At 36.9% G+C, this 26,531-nt stretch overlaps 2 protein-coding genes across 2 annotated transcripts; both read left to right on the forward strand.

Annotated features, from left to right (window-relative positions):
- The first annotated feature begins 1,476 nt into the window (after positions 1-1,476).
- dgat1b (diacylglycerol O-acyltransferase 1b) lies at positions 1,477-18,856 on the forward strand. Its single transcript, XM_065298250.2, has 17 exons — positions 1,477-1,987; positions 2,855-2,942; positions 3,795-3,835; positions 5,187-5,272; positions 5,877-5,929; positions 7,022-7,127; positions 9,045-9,173; positions 10,771-10,842; positions 11,537-11,640; positions 11,917-11,955; positions 12,057-12,098; positions 12,185-12,229; positions 12,411-12,523; positions 13,328-13,393; positions 13,584-13,671; positions 17,628-17,690; positions 17,937-18,856. Exons 1-17 carry the CDS (start codon positions 1,785-1,787, stop codon positions 18,108-18,110), a joined length of 1,512 nt encoding a protein of 503 aa, XP_065154322.1. The 5' UTR covers positions 1,477-1,784; the 3' UTR covers positions 18,111-18,856.
- Positions 18,857-23,523: 4,667 nt separating this feature from the next.
- On the forward strand, positions 23,524-25,542 carry gpr20 (G protein-coupled receptor 20). Its single transcript, XM_065246079.2, has one exon. It carries the CDS (start codon positions 23,537-23,539, stop codon positions 24,617-24,619), a length of 1,083 nt encoding a protein of 360 aa, XP_065102151.2. The 5' UTR covers positions 23,524-23,536; the 3' UTR covers positions 24,620-25,542.
- The last annotated feature ends 989 nt before the right edge of the window (positions 25,543-26,531 follow it).

Consider the following 26,531-nt stretch of genomic DNA (forward strand, 5'->3'; position numbering starts at 1 on the left):
ACGTAACATGGCAGCGCCCATGGGCGGACATTTTTGGCTTCCATTCATTACAATGTATTTGAAAACTACAATATTAATTTCTTGCGAGAAATCCAATCAAAATGTGTAAAAAGTAAAAATAACATTTTATTTACAGAAATATTGTGCTCCAGCCACTTTCTTGGCCGCCGTTTTATTTTTTTTTACTTAGCCAGGCTCGACCAATCACATTCCCTGCGCACGCCTATACACAGAATTGTGGGTCAAGACGATGAAGGTATCTCAGAAGTCAGGAAGTAAACATAACATTGGATTCAGACGTGCCTTGATTCCTTCCTGCCTTTGAATGTGGCCTCCGAAGACAGCATTTTAGAGCTTTCGGTCACAGCATATAAAAGGTTTTGACATTCAGAACGTGTCAACTGGTCGGCAGTATTTATTTTAATAAAGTTACTTGTCGGCTTTGAATGGATATTTTATTTGTTTCACTTTTTGTTTATTTGTTTGATGTTTTATTTTGCTGTCGACTCGATGTTCACAACTAAAACACAAAAATAGTTAAGTCTTCTTTAGTATTTACTAAACTGTAGTAAAATTACAAGTAGGTCTGCACGATTTGGGTAATTTTTCCCATTGCGGTTATTGATGCTAATATTGCGATGTGCGATTGCGATTATATTTGATGGTATCATGAGTCAACTTGATGGATTTTAAGGAAAATCTAATAAGCAAACTAATATTATGTCGGAGTCCACTGCTTGTTTAGCAAGTATACATGCTGCACAGTGTTTTGTACGTTTATATGTTGGAGCTTTCTCTGAATTTTCAGCGCAATTGATTAAATAGGATCAACTTTCACGCTTTCAAAACAAAACTACGGAGAACACCCGCAATAGTTTTATCAATAAAAGGCCAAAAAATAGTGCTGTTCACTGTATGTTCACGCCAGAAGTCAAAAAAAGACGTAAAACTTGAGTTTAATACCTCAGATTAGATAAATGGGCGGAGAGAAGGTGGTCGCGTGTGGCTATTCGAACACATTCAACCACATTTGCGTACCGCAACTCCAAAGCGATCCGATCGAAAGTGGTTTCGACTACCTCTGCATGTGGTTGAAAGTGGTCGAAAGTGGACGAGCTCAAAACGTTTTGAACACCGTTTACACCTGGCATTTACGTCGTCCACTTGTGATCCGATCGACGAAAACGCATGTTAATGCCAAGTGTAAACAGCCTCTTAGTTCAGAGGTCATTTCATTTGCATTTAAAAGGACACACCCAAAACTGCAACATTTCACATTTTTGCTCACACATTCAAAGTGGCAATTTTAACATGCTATAATAAATATATGGTATTTTGAGCTAAAACTTCACATCCGTACTCTGGGGACACCAAATATGTCTTTCACATCTTCAGAAAGTCTTGTGAAATGTCCCCTTTAACAAAGTGTAGTAACTATGGTGCATGTTTGCTTGGGACAAGTTGCCCCTTATGGTAGCAGAGTTTCACTGCAATCCTGTACTGACGTCGACTACACGTGTCGTTTTGAACGGGAGGATGAAAACGCGGAAATAGATCCTGGGAAAGTCGTAAATCTGAGCGAGACTCTTACTAATACTAACTTGCTGAAGTCCACGCGGATTTATGTGAGTCAAGCAGTGTTGCTGCACATCTTGCGTCATCTTAAGACATTGCAAAACTAATGGTTTGCGTACAACTTGTCTATCCGGTTGCAAAGCCAAATGAAACTCCTGAGTGGACTTGGGTCATTTAATTCGTTTGCTTGCGGTCGATTTGCTTGAAATATGATTGACAAAGATGATTTTAGGCCCGTGACGCGGAGTCGCAGACGCGCGACTATCACAAACGTCAAGGCTGAAACCGTGCAGCCCAGAAACGGCGCGGCGTCAGGAGTCAAAAGCGCCTCCAAGACTCCAGAGTTTCTCCCTAAAAACTTACAGCTGAATGAAGACAGCAAACGAAAATGCGACCAATACGATCAAATGAGGTGAGATTCAGTCTACGTTATTAAAATGCATAGGTTGTAGCTTCGTTTTAGGAGTCATTTAGGAACTATGATAAATGTGAATGGTCAAGTTGTTTACGTCATATACAGTACGTTGCACATGCGTACTGTGTACAGTATGACAGGCAGAGTAGAGTGGGTATGTGATGTTAATAATGATTTTGTTCAAGAAGTATATGACGAGTTTGTGTAAAATAATGCTGAAAACTGGTTTAATTTCCCTTTTATTGATAGGATTTATATTCCATATAGTCACTAAACACTGAAAAAAAATTATTGGCTTTTTAATCAAATACAAAATGTATCGTCTTCAAATGTATTTGATATTATGTGAATATTAAAGATCCTCATAACTAAATTATTAAAATTTTTAAACGTATTAATAACTTACTGTACCTTACCTACCTTTAGTTACATTTGGCAGGTGCTTTTCTCCAAAACAATTTAAAATGCATTTAAACTATACTTTTTTATCAGTATGTGTGTTCCTTGGAGATCAAACCAATGATCTTTGTGCTGCTTGCACAGTCCTTCACCAATTAAGCAACAGGAACACAACCTTTTGACACTGCACACAATAACCTTATGGATCCGGGCACTTTCACAGTGCTTGTGATAAATATGTTAGCAAAGTACTGCAATGTTGATTTTTGTTGTAGTCTAGAACTTGGCCTTTTACCCTAAGGGCCTTTTTGCTTTCTTATGGTTATTGTATCTTATGCTTTATTTATCGATAGAGAAAATGACCTTTCTGGACCCTGTAAATAGTTTTATAATTATGCCCAGTAACATCTCGCTCAGCTGGTTCTTCATACTCTTATCACTTTATCTTCTCTTTTTCACCCCCAGTTGCCACAAAATGCAGGAGTCGATGCTCAGTTCTGCAAGCAGCTTCAAAAACTACAGAGGCATTCTGAATTGGTGTGTGGTAATGCTGGTGAGTGTGAAACTGTCACATATACACACTTTGAGTTATAGGGAGTGACTGCATGCATTGACTTGCCTACTCGTATAGTTCTAGTAACACATCAGTCGGGCTAGTAAACATTCCTTCTTATTGAGAGGTGCCGACCGTGATTAGTACAGATAATCTTTATTGCTTCTCACATCAGGCGTTAACAGAGATTAAAGGAGGTAGGATATTGTGTCATATTGAATAGATACTGTTTTTAATTTTAAGACACGCAGAATGAATAATTAGTTTTAAATGAGGAAAACCCAGACTAGTAACGCACGTCTTTTGCAGTGACACATTTTAAGTAATGTTGGATGGTGCGTGACAATCATATGGTACGTGTTGATTAGTGTGTCTGTTTACGAAGACACACTTAAAGCCAAACGACACCTAAAAATAAACAGCATGAAACAGCTTGTCTGTCTAAACACTAACTGAACATGGAGCACAGCCAGCCAAGTCCTCATCTCCGAAACTGTGAAGAACGCATTCACGCTTTTCAGCTTACTGTTAATGTGAGCTATGAGATGAATCTATTTTGTCATCACAATATTTTTTCAGCCTCGCCGGACTTGTTTCATATTCCAGTGTACAGTGTGCATTTGCATTTTCGTTCGATATCTAGGAATATGTTCGTCTGTCTCTGGTGTAGATTTATGTATATGAATTTCAATATATCTCTGCAAACTGTAAGCAGACGTGATGAAAGATCTTTGTGTAGATGGTGTTTTTTATTCCGGAGGTTGCAGCGTGTTTAGTCAGTCATAGTGATGTATTCTTGGTGGTGCCTTTCATTTATTTTTTTAATGCATGTCTGCTTTGTTTGTACTGTAGGTTTTGAGCAATGCACGCCTGTTCTTGGAAAACCTTCTCAGGTATGAACAAGTATTTATACAGTTCACTTACTATATATCGCCAATATACAGGTGTTTTAAGCAGATTTATGGACATCTATATGTGCTAGTTTGACATAGATTTTTTTTAAATTTTGAACATACTGAAAATGTGATTCCCTGCCTAACCAAATAGTCAGTACTGCTCAAAAGTCTTAGGCCACCATGCCAGAATTAGATGTGTTGTTTTTGCAATGTTATAGGTATCATATATAATTGTTTCTCAGTCTCTTTAATAGAATACATCCAAAAAATACAGGAAATGTGTATATAGTATTAAAAACTGTATAAAAGGATAAGCTGAAGTGTCAAGTTTTTAAGGTAAACTCCCCTTCCACTTGAGCAATAGCAGGAAACTGAAATCTCTTAAACCTAAATAAAATTAAATCCTAATTTTAAAGAATTTAATATTTTTACTTTATTTTGCTCAAAAACGCTCAAGATGTGTTTAGTGCCAAGAGAGGTCACACTTAACACCAATGATGCCTAAAGAAGAAATTTAGTCCTGACAAAAATTAAAAAAAAAATTTTTCTTGTATTTTCTGTTTGTCTCTTAACAAAATAGATTGAAAAATAAACATTTTGTCCTGACAATTACATTTTTTTTTTTTTACATATTTCTTGTATTAACAAAATAGATTGAAAAATAAAATTTTAGTCCTGACAATTAAATGTATTTATTTATTTTTTACATATTTCCTGTATTTTCTGTTTGTATCTTAACAAAATAGATTGAAAAATAAAATGGATGAACATTAAAACTTCTAAAACAAAAAGTCTGGTGGTGGTTGTGGTGGCCTAAGACTTTTGCACAGTACTGTATGTTTTATAATTTTTTGTAATACATTACCCTAGATAATATGTACATACTGTAGAAAGCAGATCAGTATGCAACCTTTTATACTGCAAAAAAAAAATTTGAGCTACAGCAACACAATTTCAGTTAATGTGCTGTATCCCAAAGACATGCAGTTCTGTATTGTGTTTGTTTTGAAAGTTATACTAAAGATGTTGAGTCTATAGGGCTTATTTGATAAGTGTACAGGCTGAACCCCATGCTGTGTGGACCATATGCTGCCATCATGTTGCCTACTGCTCCATGCAGACAGTATGTATACAGCTGCCTGCTGATACTGCCTGCCAGTATAGCACTGCAAATAATCCACAGTTCAGAGTGAGGCTTTTAATAGGGGAGAGATACAGGAATTAGAAGCATCTGTTAAATGCGTATGAGTGAAAAAGTAGTTGTTTATAAATGTATATTGACTGTTAAGAGGTTGGGAAATGTCTGAACATTTGGTCTGATTTGTAATTGAATGTACATCCACCCTAGGTATGGCATTTTAGTGGACCCCATTCAAGTGGTATCATTGTTCCTGACAGACCCTTATAGCTGGCCAGCTGCATGCCTGGTTATAGGTATGGATTTTCAAAAATATATTTCTTCTGTTTTGGTCTATTCTTTTGTACACAAGGAAAAAATTTTTTTACATTTAGATCACGCAAAAATAATTTGAAAATATTTACTTATAATCTTGACATCCTGTTTTTTTAAAAAAACTTGTACATTTATGTTTATCTTCATTGTAATTGTTGAATGGCAGTACAGTAGAAAATATAAAAATTACATTTAGGTTGCATTTAAGAATATATTTTTACTTAAGCCTTTGTACACATAACAATTTAATTGTACACCTGCCTCATGTACTGTAGCAGGTGGTGTTATTGTCTAATGTATGATAGCCATGATGACTGCGTGCATGCGTAGCCGTGTGCCCTATTATAAGGTTAATCTTATAAATTAAATGTACAGTTTATACCTTCTTTGGTTACATTACACCCTACAAAAATGACTGTCTCCTCATAACTGTGTGAAATGTGTTTTGTATGCAAACTGCTGTTTTTATTAACTATGAAAATTTTCTTGAAATTCTTACAAAACACTAGCTAACCGCTGAAGCGAACTATGCTTTCATTACCAAAACGGCATTCATTTGACAGTATAATAATTCTTTTCTTGCAGTTTCTAATGTGTTCATACTTGTGGCATTGTACACAGAGAGAAGACTAGCTATGGTGAGTTCAAAAGCCCTTCGCATTTAATCTTGATTTCATCCGTTTATCATAATGAATGAAGTCATTGTCGTAGTAATGTAAAGATTCACTGTGTTCACTTAACGCAGTATAATTTAGGGTTTGGAACGATACTATTATGGGTTGCCAGTTCTAAAGAGATCAATTTAGAAAGTAAATTTGATTCATTGCATTTTAAAAAGCCTGACATATTTGGAAGAGCTTGCAAATGTGAATTGAGTATCAGCACATTTACTGAACAGGCTTAATGGAAACTGAGTGAATTTGCAGTAAACACTTCAGGCATTTTGCTGATATTGACCAGGATCTGACTAAAAAGGTACGGTCAGAGTCTATAAAGTAAATGCACTTATATGTTCAACATTCACCAAATTCAAAATGTTTGGGATTGTTTGATTTGATTTTTAATGGGTTTTATTTGTGCAATAATGTCGTTGTGTGGTTTCTGTTAATTTGAATGATTATAGTATTATATAGGTGATTGTTTTACTGTGTTATGGTCATGTATCAATTGATTATGTCTTTAAGACCCCATGATTTTGTTAGTCAATCACAGTTTTTCTTGTGTTGACATATATTCAATTGAACCCACAACTTTAGTCATAGAGACATATCCAGGTGGATTTTTCACTTTTAATTGCATAACAGCTATTAAATGATTTTCTAGATATTTTCAGTATATTATGAGCGTTTTAGAGAGCATTTGGTTTGACAAAAACTGTATTTTAGCGGATCAATATTTTTTATTCGTTTTCTCGAGAGTAAAGGACTGTAAATTTTAAATGCATATATTTGCTAAAAGTGAAATTGGTCAATATTTATGTGTACACTTGTAAATGTTTATGAGTACACATGCTGTATAGATTGAGCTCAAACCTCAGCCTGATAGCCTTAGGGCCACAAAACTCTAATATTGATTTCATGTGGTCTTTAAGTTCTTGGCTGTTATATTGTGCTGTTTGGTTTGATTGTGATGTCATGCATGTCGGGTTGTGTCGCTTTGTCTACAGTAACAACTATATTGTCGTACTTGTGGTTGGATTTTGGTCAGTGTTTCTTTATTGTATTTTCCAGGGGTCGATCAGTGAGAAAGTTGGCCTGCTGATTTATATCTTCAACTTAACCGTCGTCATGTGTTTTCCTATGATGGTCATTTTGAAGCTGCCCTCTATCACACCAGGTGAGATTGTACATTATAAAAGTCTAAGGCTTTGTCCACACGAAGCCGGTGCATTCCCTATCCGATAATTTTTTTTCCTCGTTCTAAAAAAACAATCTGTAAACACGGCGTCGTCTCAAGAAATATCTGCGCACAAACGAAACCACTGAAACCGACTGAAAGCGGTGTAGTATATATGTAAGACCCATAAGCATGTGGCGTATGGTGTTGTCCATTATCGCTTGCTCACCACAATTGCATTGAAGCAATAGATTTTGCTGTAATAAAGCTAGTAGGCTTTTCTGTAGCACGAACACAATCATGTAGTCCGCCATTATTGTTGTTGCTGTTACGTGTGAAGCTGCCGACACGTAATGTTACGACGTTTTCGCTTCACAAAATATATGGATTGGCTGTACACACGAAACCGCAAGGGTGTTTCAGATTTATCCACTTTAGGACCCGGTTTCAAAAATAGCGGTTCCAGTCTCCCAAAATGCCGGATCCGTGTGGACGAAACGCCAATACGATAAAAAATTTATACGTATACAGTGATTCGCGTCTCCGTGTGGACAGCCCCTTAAACACGCACATAACTCTTTTGTGCTTTCTGATATATTTTATTCTCGTTCTAGAGAATCATCAGCACAAAACAGTGTTTTCTATCATAATATGCCTGTTAGGTGACCCAGCTTTGAAAAATGTTTGGGTACACCCAGTGTTTTGAATAACAGATTAAACAAATCTTTTGTACCAGCAATCGGATCTTACAGGATCAGCTGGCATGTGAATGGGGTTTTTATTCATACTAGCTACACTTCTCAAAGTTTTGAACACACTGTGGTTAACTGTGATGCATTTTGTATATTATTAGTTAAAAAATAAAGATATCTTATCCTTGTATCCCTTTCCTCACTACTGCTGCAAACCCGTCTGCCCATGAAAAAGCCTCTCAATTGCCTAAGATTAGTTTTTTTTGTTTTGGCGTGAAGAAAAAAAAGCAATTCTTTCAATTTCCCATCATTAAACTGGATTATTTATAATACATCAGCATTATATCAACCATCAGCCCACCATTTACTGTAAATATTGGTATGCCCCCCATACACTTGCTGGGTTTGAGAATATCTGAGTTCCTATAGGGTTGCGATGGTTTACAACATGATTCGTAAGCCATGGAGGTTTGAATAAAAATGTACGTCTGCAACCGAATATATAATATAAGAAATATGTTTGACTTGTTTCCCATTAACAGTGTTTGTAAACTCGGAAAGTGACTTTTCTTACAGCACTCGCTCAGTGATGGTATAATGATGCGTTATATTTCTTCTCACACCAGAGTTGATGTCCAGCATCATAAGCACTCCTCTATATCATCAAGTGTGTTATTCATTTCACAACCTGTACGATATTCAGATTGCAATCGTAAGGGCCTCCCGAGGGTTTCTTTAGTAGGGAATGTATTGCCTCATTTGCTTCCATCCATACCACGACTTTCACTGGCTCTTCCGTCCGCCCTCATCTGTTTGCTCGACGGGAGGCGAAAACGCGCCTCCATCTGTCAGCCTGGTGCCGTGCGTGGTGCCGCTGTACCAGACAGCCAGGTCAGCTCAGGGGCCGCTGTCAGTCCTGCAGCCCAGTTCGAGTCCATCTCTAGGTCATAGAGGTACTCCAGAGCCCCTGCATGGACCATTTCCACCCGGCATATGGCCGCTATTGATAAAGCAGCGGTTGAGGGAGCATACGAGTGTGGGCCAGGTCTGTGCACGCTACATTGGTGATGGGCTGTATGACGTGCTGGGTCACGTGACTGATGCGGTGTTGTGTTTTTGAAAACGTTTTGTTCTCACTGTGTTTGTGTTATTTCTCAAAGATAGTTTGCATTTAGTTTGATACATTGATTCAGTGTTTTTGTGTCATTGTGTCCACTGTGTGCAGTTGGTGGGGCATTTGCCTTAGGAATCTACACCATCCTGTTCTTAAAATTGTACTCGTATAAGGACGTTAACAGGTGGTGCAGGGAGAGAATGCAAGTGAAGGCCCGCAGTCTCTCAAGATCTCTTTCATGTGAGTTAAAACATCATCTCATCATCAGACAAATCATCAACCTGCAGTCTATTTTGCAGCACAGACATGTCATTGCTTTTTCAATATATGTAGTTCATAGTTATAAGTTAATAATATTAAAACTGACACTGTGAAATCCAGGATAAAGTCTTAATCAAATTTTGAGATAAGGAGCATCAAAGTTTGATTTCAGCCTTGATGTCAATCTTTGACACATGACCTTACTCAGTCAATATTAAAGATATCAAGGTTATATATTCACATAACTATTTTTACATTATGTAGCATAATTTTATTGTGTTTTTCATGTAGATTTTATCTACCAGCCTTAAAGGGACACGCCACGTTTTTTTAAATATGCACATTTTCCAGCTCCCCTAGAGTTAAACATTTGATTTTTACCGTTTTGGAATCCATTCAGCTGATCTCTGGGTCTGGCGGGACCACTTTTAGCATAGCTTAGCACAGGGGTTTTCAAACTTTTTGTGTGTGTGGACCACTATTTGTAATCAAGAATTTTCACGGACCACCTCATATTACTCATAATAAAATATGTCTACACAAAGTCCTGAATTTATCTGCACCTCTAAAGGTTTACTGGGCTTACTAGCACTAAAAATATAACTGGTCATCACATCAGTACAACAGATTCTTAAAAAAATATATTTTTCTTAAAAATATATTATTTTATATTTAATTTTGCCTTAACACGGACCACCTGCAGTACCCTCACGGACCACAGTTTGGGAATGGCCAGCTTAGCACAATCCATTGAATCTGATTAGACCGTTAGCATTGTGCTCAAAAATAACCAAAGAGTTTCGATATTTTAATTTAAAACTTGACTCTTCTGTAGTTACATCGTGTACTAAGACCGCGCAAAATATCACGCAGCAGACGAAAATAGTCCCCTAAGTATCTTTCAATAGCAGGGGACTGTTTTCGGGTACTAAGTTATATCATTGCGCCTCCGGCAGCAAAGTCCTTGATATTACGCCAGAATAAGAGTATAGTTCTCAGCCATATCGGCCTAGAAAATGATAAAATTTTATTTTTCTATCGGTCTTAGTACACAATGTAACTAGAGAAGAGTCAAGTTTTGAATAGGAAAAAAATCGAAACTCTTTGGTTATTTTTTTAGCGCAATGCTAATGGTCTAATCAGATTCAATGGATTATGCTAAGCTATGCTAAAACTGGTACTTCCAGAACCGGAGATCAGCTGAATGGATTCCAAAACGGTAAAAATCAAATGTTTAACTCTAGTGGAGCTGGAAAATTTGCATATTTTCATAAAAGTGGAGTGTCACCTAAATTGTTATCATTTTGTCATCATGAGATGATGAACACTGTCACCCTGCTGACTAGTATAACAACTTCTCTACACACAATACCGATCTATATACCGCTGTCTTAACCAGACATACAGTAATGCACTAAAGTGACACAGTTCAATATGTTTTTCAGTACTTAATTACCAAACCAATGCACCATGAGTTTTAGAATACAGTCACTGTTTGCCAATACAGAAGCTCCTCAATCGTTTACAGAGCTTCTGCCAAGTTTCTTTATTTCTTGACAGTTGCTGTGTGCTTTAGGTCCATCACCTCGCTCTGGGCCCAGCAGTATGCAGGCTCAGGTCTCTTACCCAGGAAATCTCTCTCTCAGAGGTAAATCATTCAGTCTTTACAGTCACAAAACATTTCTTATGATCCTAATTACAGATTGCTTATAAAAGGGGACTTATCATGAAAATCTGACTTTTTTATGTTTAAGTGCTGTAATTGGGTCCCCAATGTTTTTATCAACCTAGAAAATGTGAAAAAGATCAACCCAGTTTTGGTAAACCATTCTCTGCAAGCAGGTGAAAAAATAGGTCATTGAAATTTGGCTCCCACTATGATGTCAGAAGAGGATACTAGCGCCCCTTAATCTGCACTATCCAACCACGACACTGCTATTTAGTGCAGAGATCAGCTCATTTGCATTTAAGAGGAAACACCCAAAAACGGCACATTTTTGCTCACACCCACAAAGTGGCAAATTTAACATGCTATAATAAATTATCTATATGATATTTAGAGCTAAAACTTCCCATACATACTCTAGAGACACCAAGTCTTGTTAAATGTCCCCTTTAAGTTCAGAGAGAAGAGTGGTTGGGATGTAAACTCTAAGTAAAACGTGAATCTGAGTCCTGAAACTGTATGATTTATTTATTATTTTTTTTTTAATATTGATATCACATTATTGAGAATGTATACAGTGTTGCCCAACAAAATATCACGATACTCACATGTATAGATATTTGCTTGCAGCCCTACTCATTTTGTCTGTTGACCTGTGTGCGTTTGACTTTTTCAGACATGTATTATTTTGTCTTTGCACCAACCCTGTGCTATGAGCTGAATTTTCCACGCTCTGAATCCATACGGATGGGATTTCTGCTAAGGAGGCTTTTTGAGATGGTAGGCTATTGATATGGACATATCTCCTGTCAGCATTGTTGTTTGCCAATAAGTTTTTTCACTGTAAAAATACAATATGACAGCTTGTGCATTTTGCACATATCTTAAATTTAAGAATTAGATTTAGTTGTTGACTGTCATAGACCAAAATCTGAAAATTCCATAGCAGTTACAGCAATTGCATATTTAATTCACAGTACACACAATAAAAATAACATGGTTAACATTTCACTTTATTTTTAGCTTGAAATTAAAATCTCCACTTCTCTTTTGCAGTTGTTTTTCACTCAGTTATTGGTCGGTTTAACACAGCAGGTAAGTGGCATAGTGCATTCTGGGGGAAAATATGTTTCAAACCTGTAATTTTCATGTCTGAGTTATAGCTCATATCTTTTGTTTTTTCTGTTTTCTATAAGTGGATGGTGCCAGTCATTCGAAGTTCAATGAAGCCACTGCAGGTGTGTTGTGCTTTAACTGCTGTTGCTCTGTGCTTTAGGGACAATCGCTATGTCTAGTTCTTTAAAACCTCATTTATCATTTGTAGGAAATGGACTACAAGAGAATGACTGAACGACTGCTTAGACTGGCTGTGAGTATTTAGGGCTTAAGGGTCAATGTTTTATCCACAAAATACAAACACAATGTTCAATTAAAGAACAGGTGATTTCTTAAAAATCTCTTTGATGTTTGGTTGCACAGATGTTTGCTTGGGAAAATATGAAGCTCTAACCCATCAAGGGAACAAACACTATATCATACTATCGTTCTAGGTCCCAAACCACCTCCTCTGGTTGATTTTTTTCTACTCCTTCTTCCATTCTTCAATGAACTTTGTGGCCGAGCTGTTGAGGTTTGGAGATCGAGAATTCTACAGGGACTGGTGGTGAGTGATTTTATCTTTAACTTTAAAGTAAAAAGCTGCTGTGGTGTTACACTACGGGGTGGTTTCCCGGACAGGGATTAACTAGTCCTAGACTAAAAGAGCTGTCCAATCTGAAAACAACTTGCACTGACATAGCTTAAAATACATCAGTGCCCATTGGTTAGCCTTAAAATGCACACCAGTAATGTTTGTAGATTTTGGCAGTATCTTAGTATCTTTCAATAGCAGGGGACTATTTTCAGGCACTATATCATTGCGCCTCCTGCAGCCATGTTACAGCAGCAAGTCCTTGATTATTATGCCAGAATGAGAGTATAGTTCCTAAGCATATCGCCATAGAAAATCGCAACTTTTAATTTTCTGTCGGTCTAAGTACACGATGTAACTACAGAAGAGTCAAGTTTTAAATAGGAAAAATATTGAAACTCTTTGGTTGTTTTTAGCGCGATGCTAATGGTCTAATCAGATACATTATGTTAAGCTATGCTAAAAGTGGTACCGCCAGACCCGGAGATCAGCTGAATGAATTCCAAAATGGTAAAAATCAAGTATTTAACTCAATTAGCATATTTTACATACTTAAAGTGAAGTGTCCCTTTAAGTATGTAAAATAGGTCACACACAAAAATTCAATAGGTGCATATGTACATAAATAGTTATAATATTCATAATCTGAAACGGCAAACTTATGATTCATAAACTTTTTATAAAATAATAATTTTTATATAATAAACCTTTGGTGCACATTTTGACACACATATCCACAGGTAGCCAAAGTGACTCACTGTGTTTTTTTGTTTTTAGGAACTCCGAGACGATAACATACTTCTGGCAAAACTGGAATATTCCCGTGCACAAATGGTGCCTCCGGTGAGTGAATGGAGGTTTTGAAAGCGACTGCAGACAGCTTTAGGGTGGCAAGATGAAAAACGACACAGTAAAGCTCACAGAGACTATAATGAAGAGAGACTATAATGTGGTCTGTCTGTAAGAAATATATGGTAATATACGGCTCATACTGACTGAGTTTATATGCTTCTCTCGCTCCTGTTTGCAAAAGGCACTTTTACAAGCCTTTGCTGAGAAGAGGTGCTGGCAAGCTACTGAGCCAATCGGCTGTGTTTTTCGCCTCTGCTTTCTTTCACGAGGTAAGATATGCATAAATCACATGCTGTTTGAAATATTTTGTCGGGTCACGGCAAGTGAAAGTTAACAGTCTGAGCAGGGCAGCAACCTGAGTGAATATCATTTTACAAATGTGTGCAATACCAACTTTCAGTACCCTAATTTGTTTACATACAGAATGCTTAAGTTTTCAATTAATTAATGCGCTTGTTAAGTCTGACATCATGCGCAACCGCTTCCAGGTCCAAACGAATTTGATATACACATTCAGACGCACTTACCCCTGGAGAATGTATCTTAAAAGGTAACACAATGTAACCTTGCTCTCACTTGAAATGTGTCCCCACATTTAGTCCTTGAATATGAGGGTATTGGATCTGGAAAGTCCGTGAAAGGTCCTTGAATTTGAAGTTAACTAAAGTGTGGGAACCCTATGCTTCCTCGGCTTTGAAAGTCATCCTCTGATTGGTTGAATTATATTATATGGTTTCTGAAAGACGTGTCGCGTTATTAAACGGTCCACCTGGAAACAACACAAACCCAAAAGTATACAAGGTTCACAGCCTGAAGTATTTAAAAAGTATTTAAAGGAGGTCCGAGTTTTGCTTGATGCAATTAATGGAATCTAAAAATGATATTTTAACACGTTTGCCATTGTTGTTAAGAACTGAAGAGATGTTTGTGAATTAATGTTTTAATTGATGCACACCGGTCTGTTATTGTGGAGGCATAAGGCTTGTTCGACTTCATGATTGGTTGCTTTTTACGTGCTTTTTACAAATGGCCTCTTGGGTGGTCCTTAGCCATTCAGTGGCCATGGTTCCCAGACCTTCAGTATGAATGAGACTAATAAAAGCATAGCTTAATTGTGTAATATAAATAATGGTGACCCTTTGCGGTGACACTTTAGTATGGAGAACACATATTTATTATTAATTATGACTCTTGCCCCCATAAACTCCTAATTTACTGCTAATTAATAGCTAATAAGGTAGTTGTTGTAGTGGTTAGGTTTAGGTATTGGATTGGAAAGGGATATACAATGTGGTCATGCAGAACAAGGCATTAATACGTCCTTTATAAGTATTAATAAACAGCCAATATGCAAGCTAATAAGAAACTATATATTTTAAACATGAAGCAGCATTTAACTTTTGTTTTGTGCCAATTTTATGAGTGACCCGTAAATATAAGGTTTTGTAAAATTATAGAAAATGTGAGTCTGAAGCAGATGCCCAGCGTTTAGCCGGTACTGTAGCCACTGATCTTCAAAAGTGATGAAGGTCAGTGCAGAGGGATGTGTAGGTTGAGGAAGAGGAAGAACAGGCTCCTATCAGGCTGCTGTTTTCTGATAAGCTGTGAGCTCAGCTGAGGGGGGGTGGAGGCGGAGAGCAATGAGAAAGGAAGATGTGTCCAATCTGCAGGTGCAGGCAGATAGTATTCTTAACAGTCTTATTAAAAAACATTGACCTTCACAGGAAGTCTCACAACTAGACTCCGGATCACAGTCATGACTCGGAAAGTTCAGATGGTGAGTCGGCCGTAAATCTGAAGTTTCTCGGGAATATCTAAAAAGTATGAAGACATTAAATTTTTTTAAATGATTTATTTATTTAGAATTAATATTCTTTAGGGTGTGATGTAGCCTTGATCAAGCAACGGCTGATAGACCGTTGTTGCCCTGGAGTAGAGGTCAAGCACCTTGTTAAAAGGACAACAGCGTTGGTCTACCCTTCAGTAATAAATTAACATCATGGGGCTCATTCTGCAGTTCATGGTGCGAATCGACTTGGATGACAAACTCTGTAAATCGAAGGTTGATACCCAGTTCGAAATGAACAGAATCGTTTCTGCATTACAGCTTACTTTTTAACCCTCATAAGCCCTGATTTTCCTGCATACATTAGAGTTCTGTGGGGGTAAAAATGACCCCAGAAATTAAAAGACTGATTACAAATATTATATTTTTTTGTTTAATTCCTATCTATACATTTATGCTGTCTTTTGGGAGATATAAAGTACTTTTGTACCTGTTTACCACTAAATTCCTTTACTACACCATTAGCTTGCCTATAAAATAGGGATGCACCGATACCACTTTTTTGGAATACGAGTACTTGCATTTCAGTACTTGCCGATACCGAGTACTTAATAAAAAAAACATGATTTAAATTTACAGGTAACAGGTTTAGTCATATAATTTAACAAAAAAAAAGGGACTAGTTTTCCAGTTTGTTGTAAACTCTGCCTCTTTGGACAACACAAGAGGCATTAACCCCTTACACGCCGCTCAAATATAGACATTTCTCAGACCGTGGTATCGATCCCTGGTATCGGGGGACTTTTAACGAGTACGAGTACTTTAGAAAATGTGGTATCGAGGCCGATACCTGATACCAGTATCGGTATCGATGCATCCCTACTATAAAATATAATTTTTTAATTTGATTTAAATTGTTTTTAGATATTAATCTAGTTATTATGGGACCTATCTTGCACCCAGCGCAATTGACTTTGTCAGTTACGCATGTATCATTCGTATTTTGCACCGGCCCACAGGGATGTCCTGCTGGCGTCAGGTCCTGAATAGAGGCAGATCCACCTCCCGTTACACGGCGTGCCCGATTTATGCTTGCAAGCTTGGGATTCCCCCGTCTCCTGACATCATTGCAGCACTTGCTGCGCAACGTCCTGGGGATGCCAGCTGATGAGACAATTGTGGCTATTTCCTCCCATGCCTGTTTAACCGACGCTGATTTGGGCGGGTTTCTCCTATCCTCATACAAGACAACTTCTCTGCCTTTGACTGCTCTTACAAGAACGTCGGTCTCCTCGGCTGTGAACCGCTCCTGGCGTGCGCCTGGTAAATCCGTCATAATAATAGCAACCCGCCATGGAACTTGCGCACTTGCGTTTAAAGGGAAAGTTGGATGACGTTGGATTACGAATGTTGGTTTATTTGACGTTACGTCCAAACCACACCTATGAATAATGAACCTACTTCAGACCAACCCCTTATTGATTTGTGCCTGGCGCAAGAGTTATTTCTCCCGCCGGGAAAATAGCAACAGCGCCCAAGATCCACCCACAAACTCACTTGCGCTTTGCGCTTCGCACTTGCGTTTCAGATCGTTAAAATAGGGCCCCTTGTGTTGAATTTAACCATCTGGTATTTAAAAAAAACATAAAAGAATTACAGTTTAGGAAATAAATCCTTTTGACCAGCAGTGGCCCATAGAGATCCATTTATCTTAATGGATGTGGCCAACTGCTCACATCACTACTTTAGTGATACATTTAGTGAATTTATGTATTTATAAACTTTAGAAAGCACATTAAAAATAAATATAATTTCAAATAGTATATAGTTTTTGATGCATTTTTAAATGTCTGTTTTTACAAAATGCCACAGATATTTGACTGAATGTAAGTGTGTGTGTGGGTATGGGTGTGTCTGGGTGTGTCTGTGTCTATATGTGTGTGTAAGTGTTACTTTGTCTTGATATATATAAATCAAACAGAATGATGTTTCTTGAAAATGTGAAATAACAGAACGTTTTCTGTGATGGTTGGGGTTAGGGTTTGGGTTAGGGGAAGGGAATAGAATATACAGTTTGTACAGTATAAAATGCATTACGTCTATGGAATGTCCCCACAAAACATGGAAACCAGAATGTGTGCGTGCTTGCGCCCCCAAAGGGCCTCTTTTGGCAATTTTTTTACACATCTTTAGAACAACCGAATCAAGTCCAGTTTTTATATAAATATTGACAGATAATCTGGAAAAGTCCGTGTTTTTAACTAAGGATCTGTGGCTTGGGGGTAAGATTGACCCCAAGGGACTTATAAGGGTTAAGCATTGTTCAAAATGCGCAGGTTTATTGTTAGTAAAACACAAACTTTGCAAAGCCAAAATCTGGTAGGAAACAGGTACTATATGTGTTAATGTGAGATTATGTCTCTCTTTCTCTCTCTGCAGTACCTGGTCAGCGTTCCTCTCAGGATGTTCAGACTATGGGCATTTATGGGTATGATGGCACAGGTAAAAAAAATTTTAGACACACAGAAATACATTTGCTGTAGTATTCTTGACAGGCTACATAAACACATGTTTTGTTGGTTACATACATAAACACATGTATGTGTGTATTGGTTATACTTGTATATCCATGTAAAGTAGCCTATATTAAGTATTAAATCAGTCTCACATTTATAACAATCTGAACTTTATATGTTGTGTATGTTTTTAATCATTTGATGTATATAAAAATATAATTATTTGTTTTAGCTCCCACTGGCATGGTTCGTGGCCAGGTTCCTTCGAGGTAACTATGGAAACGCCGCTGTGTGGCTTTCGCTCATTATTGGCCAGCCCATCGCAGTTTTGATGTATGTTCACGACTACTATGTCATCCACAACCAGGACAACCCAGCAGTCGATGAAGCGCTGTACTCACACTGATCGCTGAAGTTTGTTTGAATGATATGTGGGAATGATTGTCTAGACTTGTATATTTCGCTGTAAGACTTAGGCATTTCGAAGAGGTAGCAGTGGGTGTACACTGATACAATTTAAAAGTACTGGCAGTCAGGGTTTTTTTTTTATATTTACATAAACTCTCTGTTTTAAGATGTGTGTAAACAGCCAGTCTATGCAAATCTACTTACCTGAAGTGCTAATAGTTAGGATAGAAATGCACAGGATAGCGTTTAAAATACAAGATTCATAATGTGTGCAATTGATGTTAATGGTTTTAAATGTGACTAATTGCATTGCTGGCCAACATGGTACTAGTCGGGCCAACCGTCCTAATACAATTGAGCATTTTTGTAACATTTGCATAGTACTGTTAAAATGTTTTATATTGGAAATAGGTTGAATGCTGTTAAATGAAATTGTTTTTAATTAGATGTCAATTTATACATCTAGAAAATGCTTGTGCAAGCAGAGTTTGTTGGGACAGAAAGGTTTACATTTTTTAATGAATATATATTTTTAAGCAATATGTGGGAGACATTTTACTTAAATTTTTGCAAAGGGAAATGAGAGAAAATATTTATATGTTTCTATATTGTTTTAAAATCGATTTTTATCTAACTATACATGTTTTATTGTTTTTGTACAAACGTCATCTGTCCATAGCAAATAACGTTTTGCTGTGCGCCACCCTGTGGTGGATCTTGAGAATAAACACCCTGTGAACACTACTGTAGCACAATTATTTGTTGTTGTGGAGACATTTATCAACTATAATTGTATTCAGTAGAGAGAACCGGATGCATTGTAATCTCAAAGTGTATTTTTTTCACAGATCAGGCCCTTCCAGGGCAATTTGTCCTCACATGATGAGGATGCCAGATCTGTACAATCAGTGCAAGTTTGTGATAAATGGCTTCAGAGATAAGTCTTATAATAGCCATGGGTTATACTGTATGAACACCCTTTTGTGTGCTGCAGCGGCACAGACGCACTTCAAAGAGCCTGTGTTATCTAATAGGCAGATAGTGCTTTACTGCGCTACAATCTGTTTAGTATACATTGCCATATGCACAATGAAGAGGAACGACCCGAGAATGATTACAGCACAGAAAATCAATGCTATATAGTGTCACTGTGTATTTAGTTTACTAAATATTGCAAATGAAAGGGATAAATGTGTTGGCCAAATATTTTAACAGATGATTGCTGGTTGGTTCAGTTCATTTCTGCAAGTGTTTTATTCACATTTTTAGTAAGATGACTTGAACAGGTCATTTGCAGGGAACTGACAGAATTGTCGGTATTGTTGCTATAACTGTAACCAGAATGAAGTGAAACAGAGACGTGGGACATTGATGTATTATCCAACAGGGAGGGGATGAAGTTTTTTCCTACTCTAAACTGGGTACCGAGGTTCAGCTCTATGTTATACAGTATGTTTTGCAGATAATTGCCCTGTATTGAAGCTTTTCACTCCCAGTCTTGATAATAGGGCTTGGTGACAACCAAAATAATGGTTTAAAACTATGACATGCACTATAGTTTGCTGGCACCGAGAATACTTTTATCTTGTAACCATTAATGAGAATTTACACTGCAATTCTACCTTTTATCTGTGTTTGGGTATTGTGACCCAGTCTGTGAAAACCCAGCAAAGTCATGTTTTAAGTCAACTTTTTTGACTGTTTTCTACATAAAATCAATCAGAACTGGAAATATAATCTCCTTAATATTGACTTAGTAAGGTCATGTCAAAGATTGATATTAATATGAAATCAATAAGTGGTTTTTCTTATAATTAGATTATGAGACTTTAATCTGGATTTCCAGGCAGGGTGACATTTGGTAAAATAAATATCTAAAGATAAATGTACTTGGGAAGCAAAATATATTAATTATATATATATATATATATATATATATATATATATATATATATATATATAATATCTTTTGTTTTAGTAATAAGCCTAAATATTAAACTAAACTAAATATTGTTAGTTCTGGGTTATCTTGATTTAAATATGTTTAGTTATTTTTACTTGAATGCTAAACTACTGCCTATTATTTTATATATTGCATTCGTAGCGCATTTCTCTTGATAACTTTCTCTTAATGGTACTATTATTAATAAATTGCCCATGACTATTATTGAGTCATCAAAACGTTTACAGTTTTTAGTTTTTATTGCATGTAACATACCCTATATTCTCAGTCACATATGTGAGGGGTCTGTGTGAGAATCTGTTTCTTTCTCTGTGTTGTGTCATTGTGACATCATGTTTAATGTCACGGCCTGGGATTAAGCATGGTGATTTAAGCTCTGTCTAACCCTTGCACATAACAATGGTCTACCTTTTATTAAAAGCACTTAAAAGGTGTACAAATGTGTTCTGGATAATTTATTGTGTCTGTCAGAGAAAAACTAGCTTTTTATTTTAGAAAGCCAAAACTGTCATGTCCTTTTGGAAGTATTGAAGAGGAAACAGCATACTTGATCACTAATCTAAATTAGAATTAAATGTAAAGAAAATTCTGTATATCTTTATATACGGTTGAAATTTTATAATGATTGGTAGATAAATCACCTCTCTGATTGCACCTGAGTTCAATATCACATTGCAAAATGTATTAATTGTCACATACAATTAGGATTCATGCATAAACGGTATTAAGTCGTACAATACCAATGATTCAAACTCCCAGGTCACATTTGACAATTTACATTCTGGTTGGAGACGTTTCGGAAACAAGGGACGAAGCCTTGGCAGATGATGATGGATGAGTTTCCATACAGGAAATGTGGAAAATTGTAGACTTGTCTGGCAATATTAATATATCCTGTTCTTTTAAGTTCTTTCACAATGTCTTGCTGGTATTATGAAACTGTGTATAAAGACACCCTAGCCTTTTTACAAGTGTTTTCTTGCTGACCAAAGCCTTACATCAGTAGCCTACTTAATGTGTTTTCCTGCTCTTAGATATAAATATGCATACATTGTCAGAAACAAAATGTCGAAAGCTCTCACTGGGGCAGTATCATTTAAAAGGATATGTAATACTGTATGTTACCAATACAATATGTTTCTCTGATGTACTAATTCACTCTAAAATGGCTGGTTAATTTGAAACTTTAAGGGTAAAGAACACACCGCTGGGTTAAAATTGACGCAATGCTGGGCTGTTTTAACCCAACTGCTGGGTTATTATACCCCATGGTTGCATAACAACAACCCAACATTGGGTTATTTTCAACCCAGCATGGGTCAAAAATAACCCAGCCATTTTTAAAGTGTATGCACTATTTACGTGCAAAGGTTTTTGCAAATGTGCTGCCCAAATGACAGCCGAGGGCCATTTTTTACATTTTTCTTTTAAATAAGTATTGCGTATTTTGAAGTTTAGTTAGAAAAACACAATTAAATCTAAATCTAAAAAGAAAATCTAATGAATGAATCTAAATACTGTAGCATCCAGGAATCCTGTGCTTTAATGAGTTGATCCAAACTGAGCTGAACATCCTGTGAGTGTTTAAGGATAAAGGGAGGGAAAAGAGTGAAAGAGAAGCAGAGTGAAAGAAAAGGAGGCTTGCAGATCAGACTTTCAAGAGAGAGCTGGAGGGGCTTTCTACGTTTTTACCTCTTTAATAGACGCAAAGATGTTCAACCTGTTTTCAGCACAAAGAATTTTGTTTTTAACATTTTCAAGGTTATTTTAGCCTAACATTAGTTATAACTGCTTTATTAGGAACAAACGAGCTTTGAATTCAACACTTTTGTTTTGTTGGTGGTATTTTTTCTTTTTTTAACTCCACTTTATACATGTACAGGTAAGCAATCTCATCTTCCTCATTTAAAATCATTCATCACCAGTTGAATTTGCTGGAAATACAAGTTTGCCTCATTGTTTAATCATTTTGTTTTTTGCTTTATTGGACATGCACTATTTAACTGAATGGATAAGTAATGAAGTTAGAAATTAAAATTCAATTCTTCATGGTTGGTCACATATTTAGAGCAGCTGTATATCATGTGCTTGCAACTGTCAAGAAATTGTTCCCAGAAATTGTTATAAGGTTTTTAAAGGAGCCACAATTTTGCCAAAGTGGACTTTTGACCTCTACAGCAAGAAATTAAAAACTTGATGATGATTTGTGGTATTGATGAGAGGTCATTAGTTTTGTTGTTGCTTACGGAGAACATCATTCCTTGTTTATATTTGAGAATGAAATTACAAATAGGATAATCTATAATATACTGTTTTAAGAAAAATAGTCCTTTTAATCTTTTAATTATCAGTCAGGTGGATTACTTACTGCAAACATTAAGAAGTCAAATGAAATTCAATTTACAGATGTTTACCAGTGCTTGCTTTTAATAGATGTTTAAATCTAAGCCTTTTTATAAATAAATATTTAATTTTGATCCTTAAGTTGTGAAACGTTAAAAGCCTGAGTGAATAAACGCATAACAAAGATACCAGTCTGATGAGGCTGTTCGAAATTGATGCAAATGGTGTATTTACATTTGCGTAATGTAGCAGGATAGATCTGTTCCCATGAATCTTAATATCCAAACAAATACTTCCCATTACTCTTCATTGTAAACACTTAGAGCACCCTCTGAACTATGCCAGACTGTAGGCACATCTTCGTCAGAAGCATCCAGGCTGTTTGTTTATTGGTCCCATTCCTCCTTCAGTGGACGGAAAGTATATTTGTTTTTGGGGGCTATTTTCCATGATGCAGCATTGTACCATGTGACATGGGTTTGAGAGACATACAGTCTTAAAACTGTAACTGCTGGCACGCTAAACCTACAGAATAAATAACTGCCACATAGTCTAGTGCTATATTTTTACTGTCCACTGCGACAACATACACTACAGTATATAAATATAAGTAAATTATTTTAAAAATCAGTATCACTTTAAAATAAAGTTGCATTTGTTAATGCATTAGCTAAAAGAAACAATGATTAATACTTTACAAATCTACGTTCATGTTAATTTTAGTTTTTAATATATATATATAATTTATTTATTTATTTATTTTTATTAAAATAACTGTTAACATTTGGTAATGAACGATTATCTAACATGAAAAACTGTATTGCCATTAACAAACATTAAAAAAATGCAGAAATTATTTTGCTTTATTACAAAAAATTGCTCATACTTACTGTAGTTCATGTTAGCTTATGCATTAATAAATACAACTTTATCGTGAAGTGTTACATAAAAACTAATTTTGAAGTTTTATATATAAAAATGCATTTTTGCTCAGTGACCCACAACCTGTGTCATGAGTACAATTAAAAATAGATGGTTTAAAACAAATTTGTCTTATGTAATTGCAGAGTTTTCCTTATTGTCATTTTGTGTTTTTAGTGCAGATTCTCCCTGAAACCATGGAGATGACCAGGACAAAGGGGTCATCGAAGGTTAACCTCACGACAACATCAGCTCCACCCTTAACAACCAATACCTCTCCACCATACCCTGAACCTTATTTGCAGATACTGGCCCACCTCGACGAAGGCCTCTATAATGACTTTTACAGCCTGTGGATTGCTCTTGTTGTCATTAACACCCTCATCTTTATGGTAGGAATGGCCCTCAACAGCCTAGCTTTGTACATCTTCTGCTTCCGCACCAAACCGAAGACTACGTCAGTCATCTACACCATTAACCTGGCGGTGACAGATCTGCTGGTAAACCTTTCCCTGCCCACTCGTATCATTTTGTATTACAGTGGGGGAAAGTGCATCAGCTGTTCATACATGCACATATTCAGCTACTTTGTCAACATGTACTGCAGTATCCTCTTCCTCACCAGCATCTGTGTAGATCGATACCTGGCCATCGTGCAGGCGGAGGCCTCACGGAGATGGCGGCACCCCAACGTGGCCAAAGTGGTGAGCGTCTGCATCTGGCTGTTTGCTATTATTGTGACCTACTCGTTTCTCACGACGGCCTTCAAGCATTCGGCCTGCTGCCTTTCCAAACTCTTTGTGCTAACCATATTTGAGTTCTTCCTGCCAATGGTGATTATTGTAGTGTTTACTATTAGAATCGTGAGCGCTCTTTCCAGCCCGAGTCTTATGCGGCAAAGCCGCGACAGACGCATGAAAGCCGTGCATCTGCTATCAACTGTGCTGGTGATCTTCACCGTCTGTTTCACACCATTTCACGTCCGTCAAGTTCTGGTCTACTTTAATCCTGATCTGCCCTATCACGTGATTGTGTACCACGTGACCGTCACCCTGAGCAGCCTGAACAGTTGCTTGGATCCAGTGGTGTACTGTTTTGTCACTACTAACTTTCAGTCTACTATGAGGAGTTTTTTCAGGAAGACAGAGAGAGAACAAACAAGCGGTGAAGTTATCAGCATGCAGAAAAGCTCAAAGGGTTCAGGATCAGGCACTGCTATAGTTAATAGTATGACAAGGATAAACCTGAGCCCTGACCAGCAAGGAGACCAACCGGTATAAAGGCCCACAGAACAGTATTTAAAGGGTTGCCATTACCACGTTTTATTAAGCCAAACCCACTGGCATAGATGAACTTTTACACAGATCTTTGCATATTTTCTTCATTGTTGAGATTTTGAGCACATTTCAATTTAAAGTATTGCATAGACTATGGCTTAGTCCGAAAGCTCTTAAATGCTGTCTTCGGAAGCAGCATTTCAAGGCATGAAGGCATGTCCGAATCCAATGTTTGGTTTAATTCTTGTCTCCTGAGATACCTTCATAGGCTTGTCCCACAATTCTATGCATGTGTGTGAGCGTGGAATGGAAATTAGTATTGTAGTTTTCAAGTATGCGGTTATACTAAAAAAATTATTTCAAACGAGCATTGGGTTATAAAGGGACGAGCCCAGCCGTTGGGTTAAATATAGCCGGAAAATGTTTATATTTGACCCAATAATGGGTTAAAACAACTCAGAATTTTGGGTTAAAACAATCGGTGGGTTGAAAATAACCCAGCATTTTTTAGACTGTATATCACAAAGGCGCACTCTGTTTATATTTTTTAAACAGAATTCCATTACGCTGCCTGTGAAGTCTTTTCGAATGCGTTTCCCAGAGCTTTCCCGAAGTCAGCTGCCTAAGCTTTCGGACGCAGCTGGTTCTCAACCCTGTTCGTGGAGGGCACCTGTCCTGCAGATTCCAGTTCCAACCCTAATTAAACACACCTAAAACCTGCAAATCAAGTTATTCAGGGCTACATAAAAATTAAAGGCAGGTGTGTTGGAGTAGGGTTGAAACTTAAATATCCAGGTCAAGTGCCCTCCAGGAACAATGTTGGAGACCCATAGTGTAGACAAAAGAGTTATGCAACAATTTCAACTGCAACAGATCTACAATGCTTTAAATCAGCACTGCAGAGAGAATAATTGCTACTGTTTGTCAATAATATCTGTTTACAATATAAAAAGTATTTGTATGTTGTGTTTAGAAATGTTACATAATAACTAGATTTGCATCTTCTGTAGGAAAAAACATTGTTTGTATGACAATTTCTTTTTTTTCCATTTTTCCATTTTTTTATAAAGTATAACAAAAAAAAAACACATGTAGGGCTGAAATGATTATTTAACTAAAACAACATTTTAATGGAGTCTCTCTATTAAGCCACATTACTGTAAAAATGTTACAAAAAACTGGGTTTAGGAGTTTATGGCAACCAAACCCTATCAAAAATGCTTAAAGGTGCAGTGTGAAACTTTTATAAGGATCTCTTGACAGAAATGCAACATAAAATACATAACTATATTATCAGTGGTGTATAAAGACCTGTCATAATGAACTGTTATGTTTTAATTACCTTAGAATGAGATGCTTTTATCTACAAACACTGAGGGTCCCCTTACATGGAAGTCGCCATTTTTTGGCGCCATGTTTCTACAGAAGCCCTTAACAGACCAACTTTTTTACTAAGTTGTCTCCAACGATAACATGGTTGTCCGGTGGCGGCTACCGCAGCTTCTCTATGCATTTCCGTGAATGTTGCACTGAAACATTGGTTGCAATCAGTGGTGTAGTCTAGATTTTTGTAGTGAGTATACTGTGATTTTTCCCTCTCATCCTTATGCTCACTCGTCCCAGCGCGACACCTCATAAGCACCACAACACTCACAGATGCATACAGTATGGATCTTCATGTAACTTAGAGCATTCTGAAAGTGTACTCATAAACACATAAACTGAACGTGTTATCAACATGTCAGTTTATTATAAGAAAAAAAAAGACTTTAGAGCCAATGGGTTTACAGCTGGGGAAACTGAACTGATTTTTAGACTGGTTTAGTGTTAATCAACATCTAACTCAGGAACAAAAGTTACTTAACTATTAATTAAAATTAAATAAACTGTTTACAATCTTCAATCCGTGGCAAAC

This window comes from Paramisgurnus dabryanus, chromosome 13, assembly GCF_030506205.2.
Source record: "Paramisgurnus dabryanus chromosome 13, PD_genome_1.1, whole genome shotgun sequence".
Lineage (NCBI taxonomy): Eukaryota > Metazoa > Chordata > Actinopteri > Cypriniformes > Cobitidae > Paramisgurnus > Paramisgurnus dabryanus.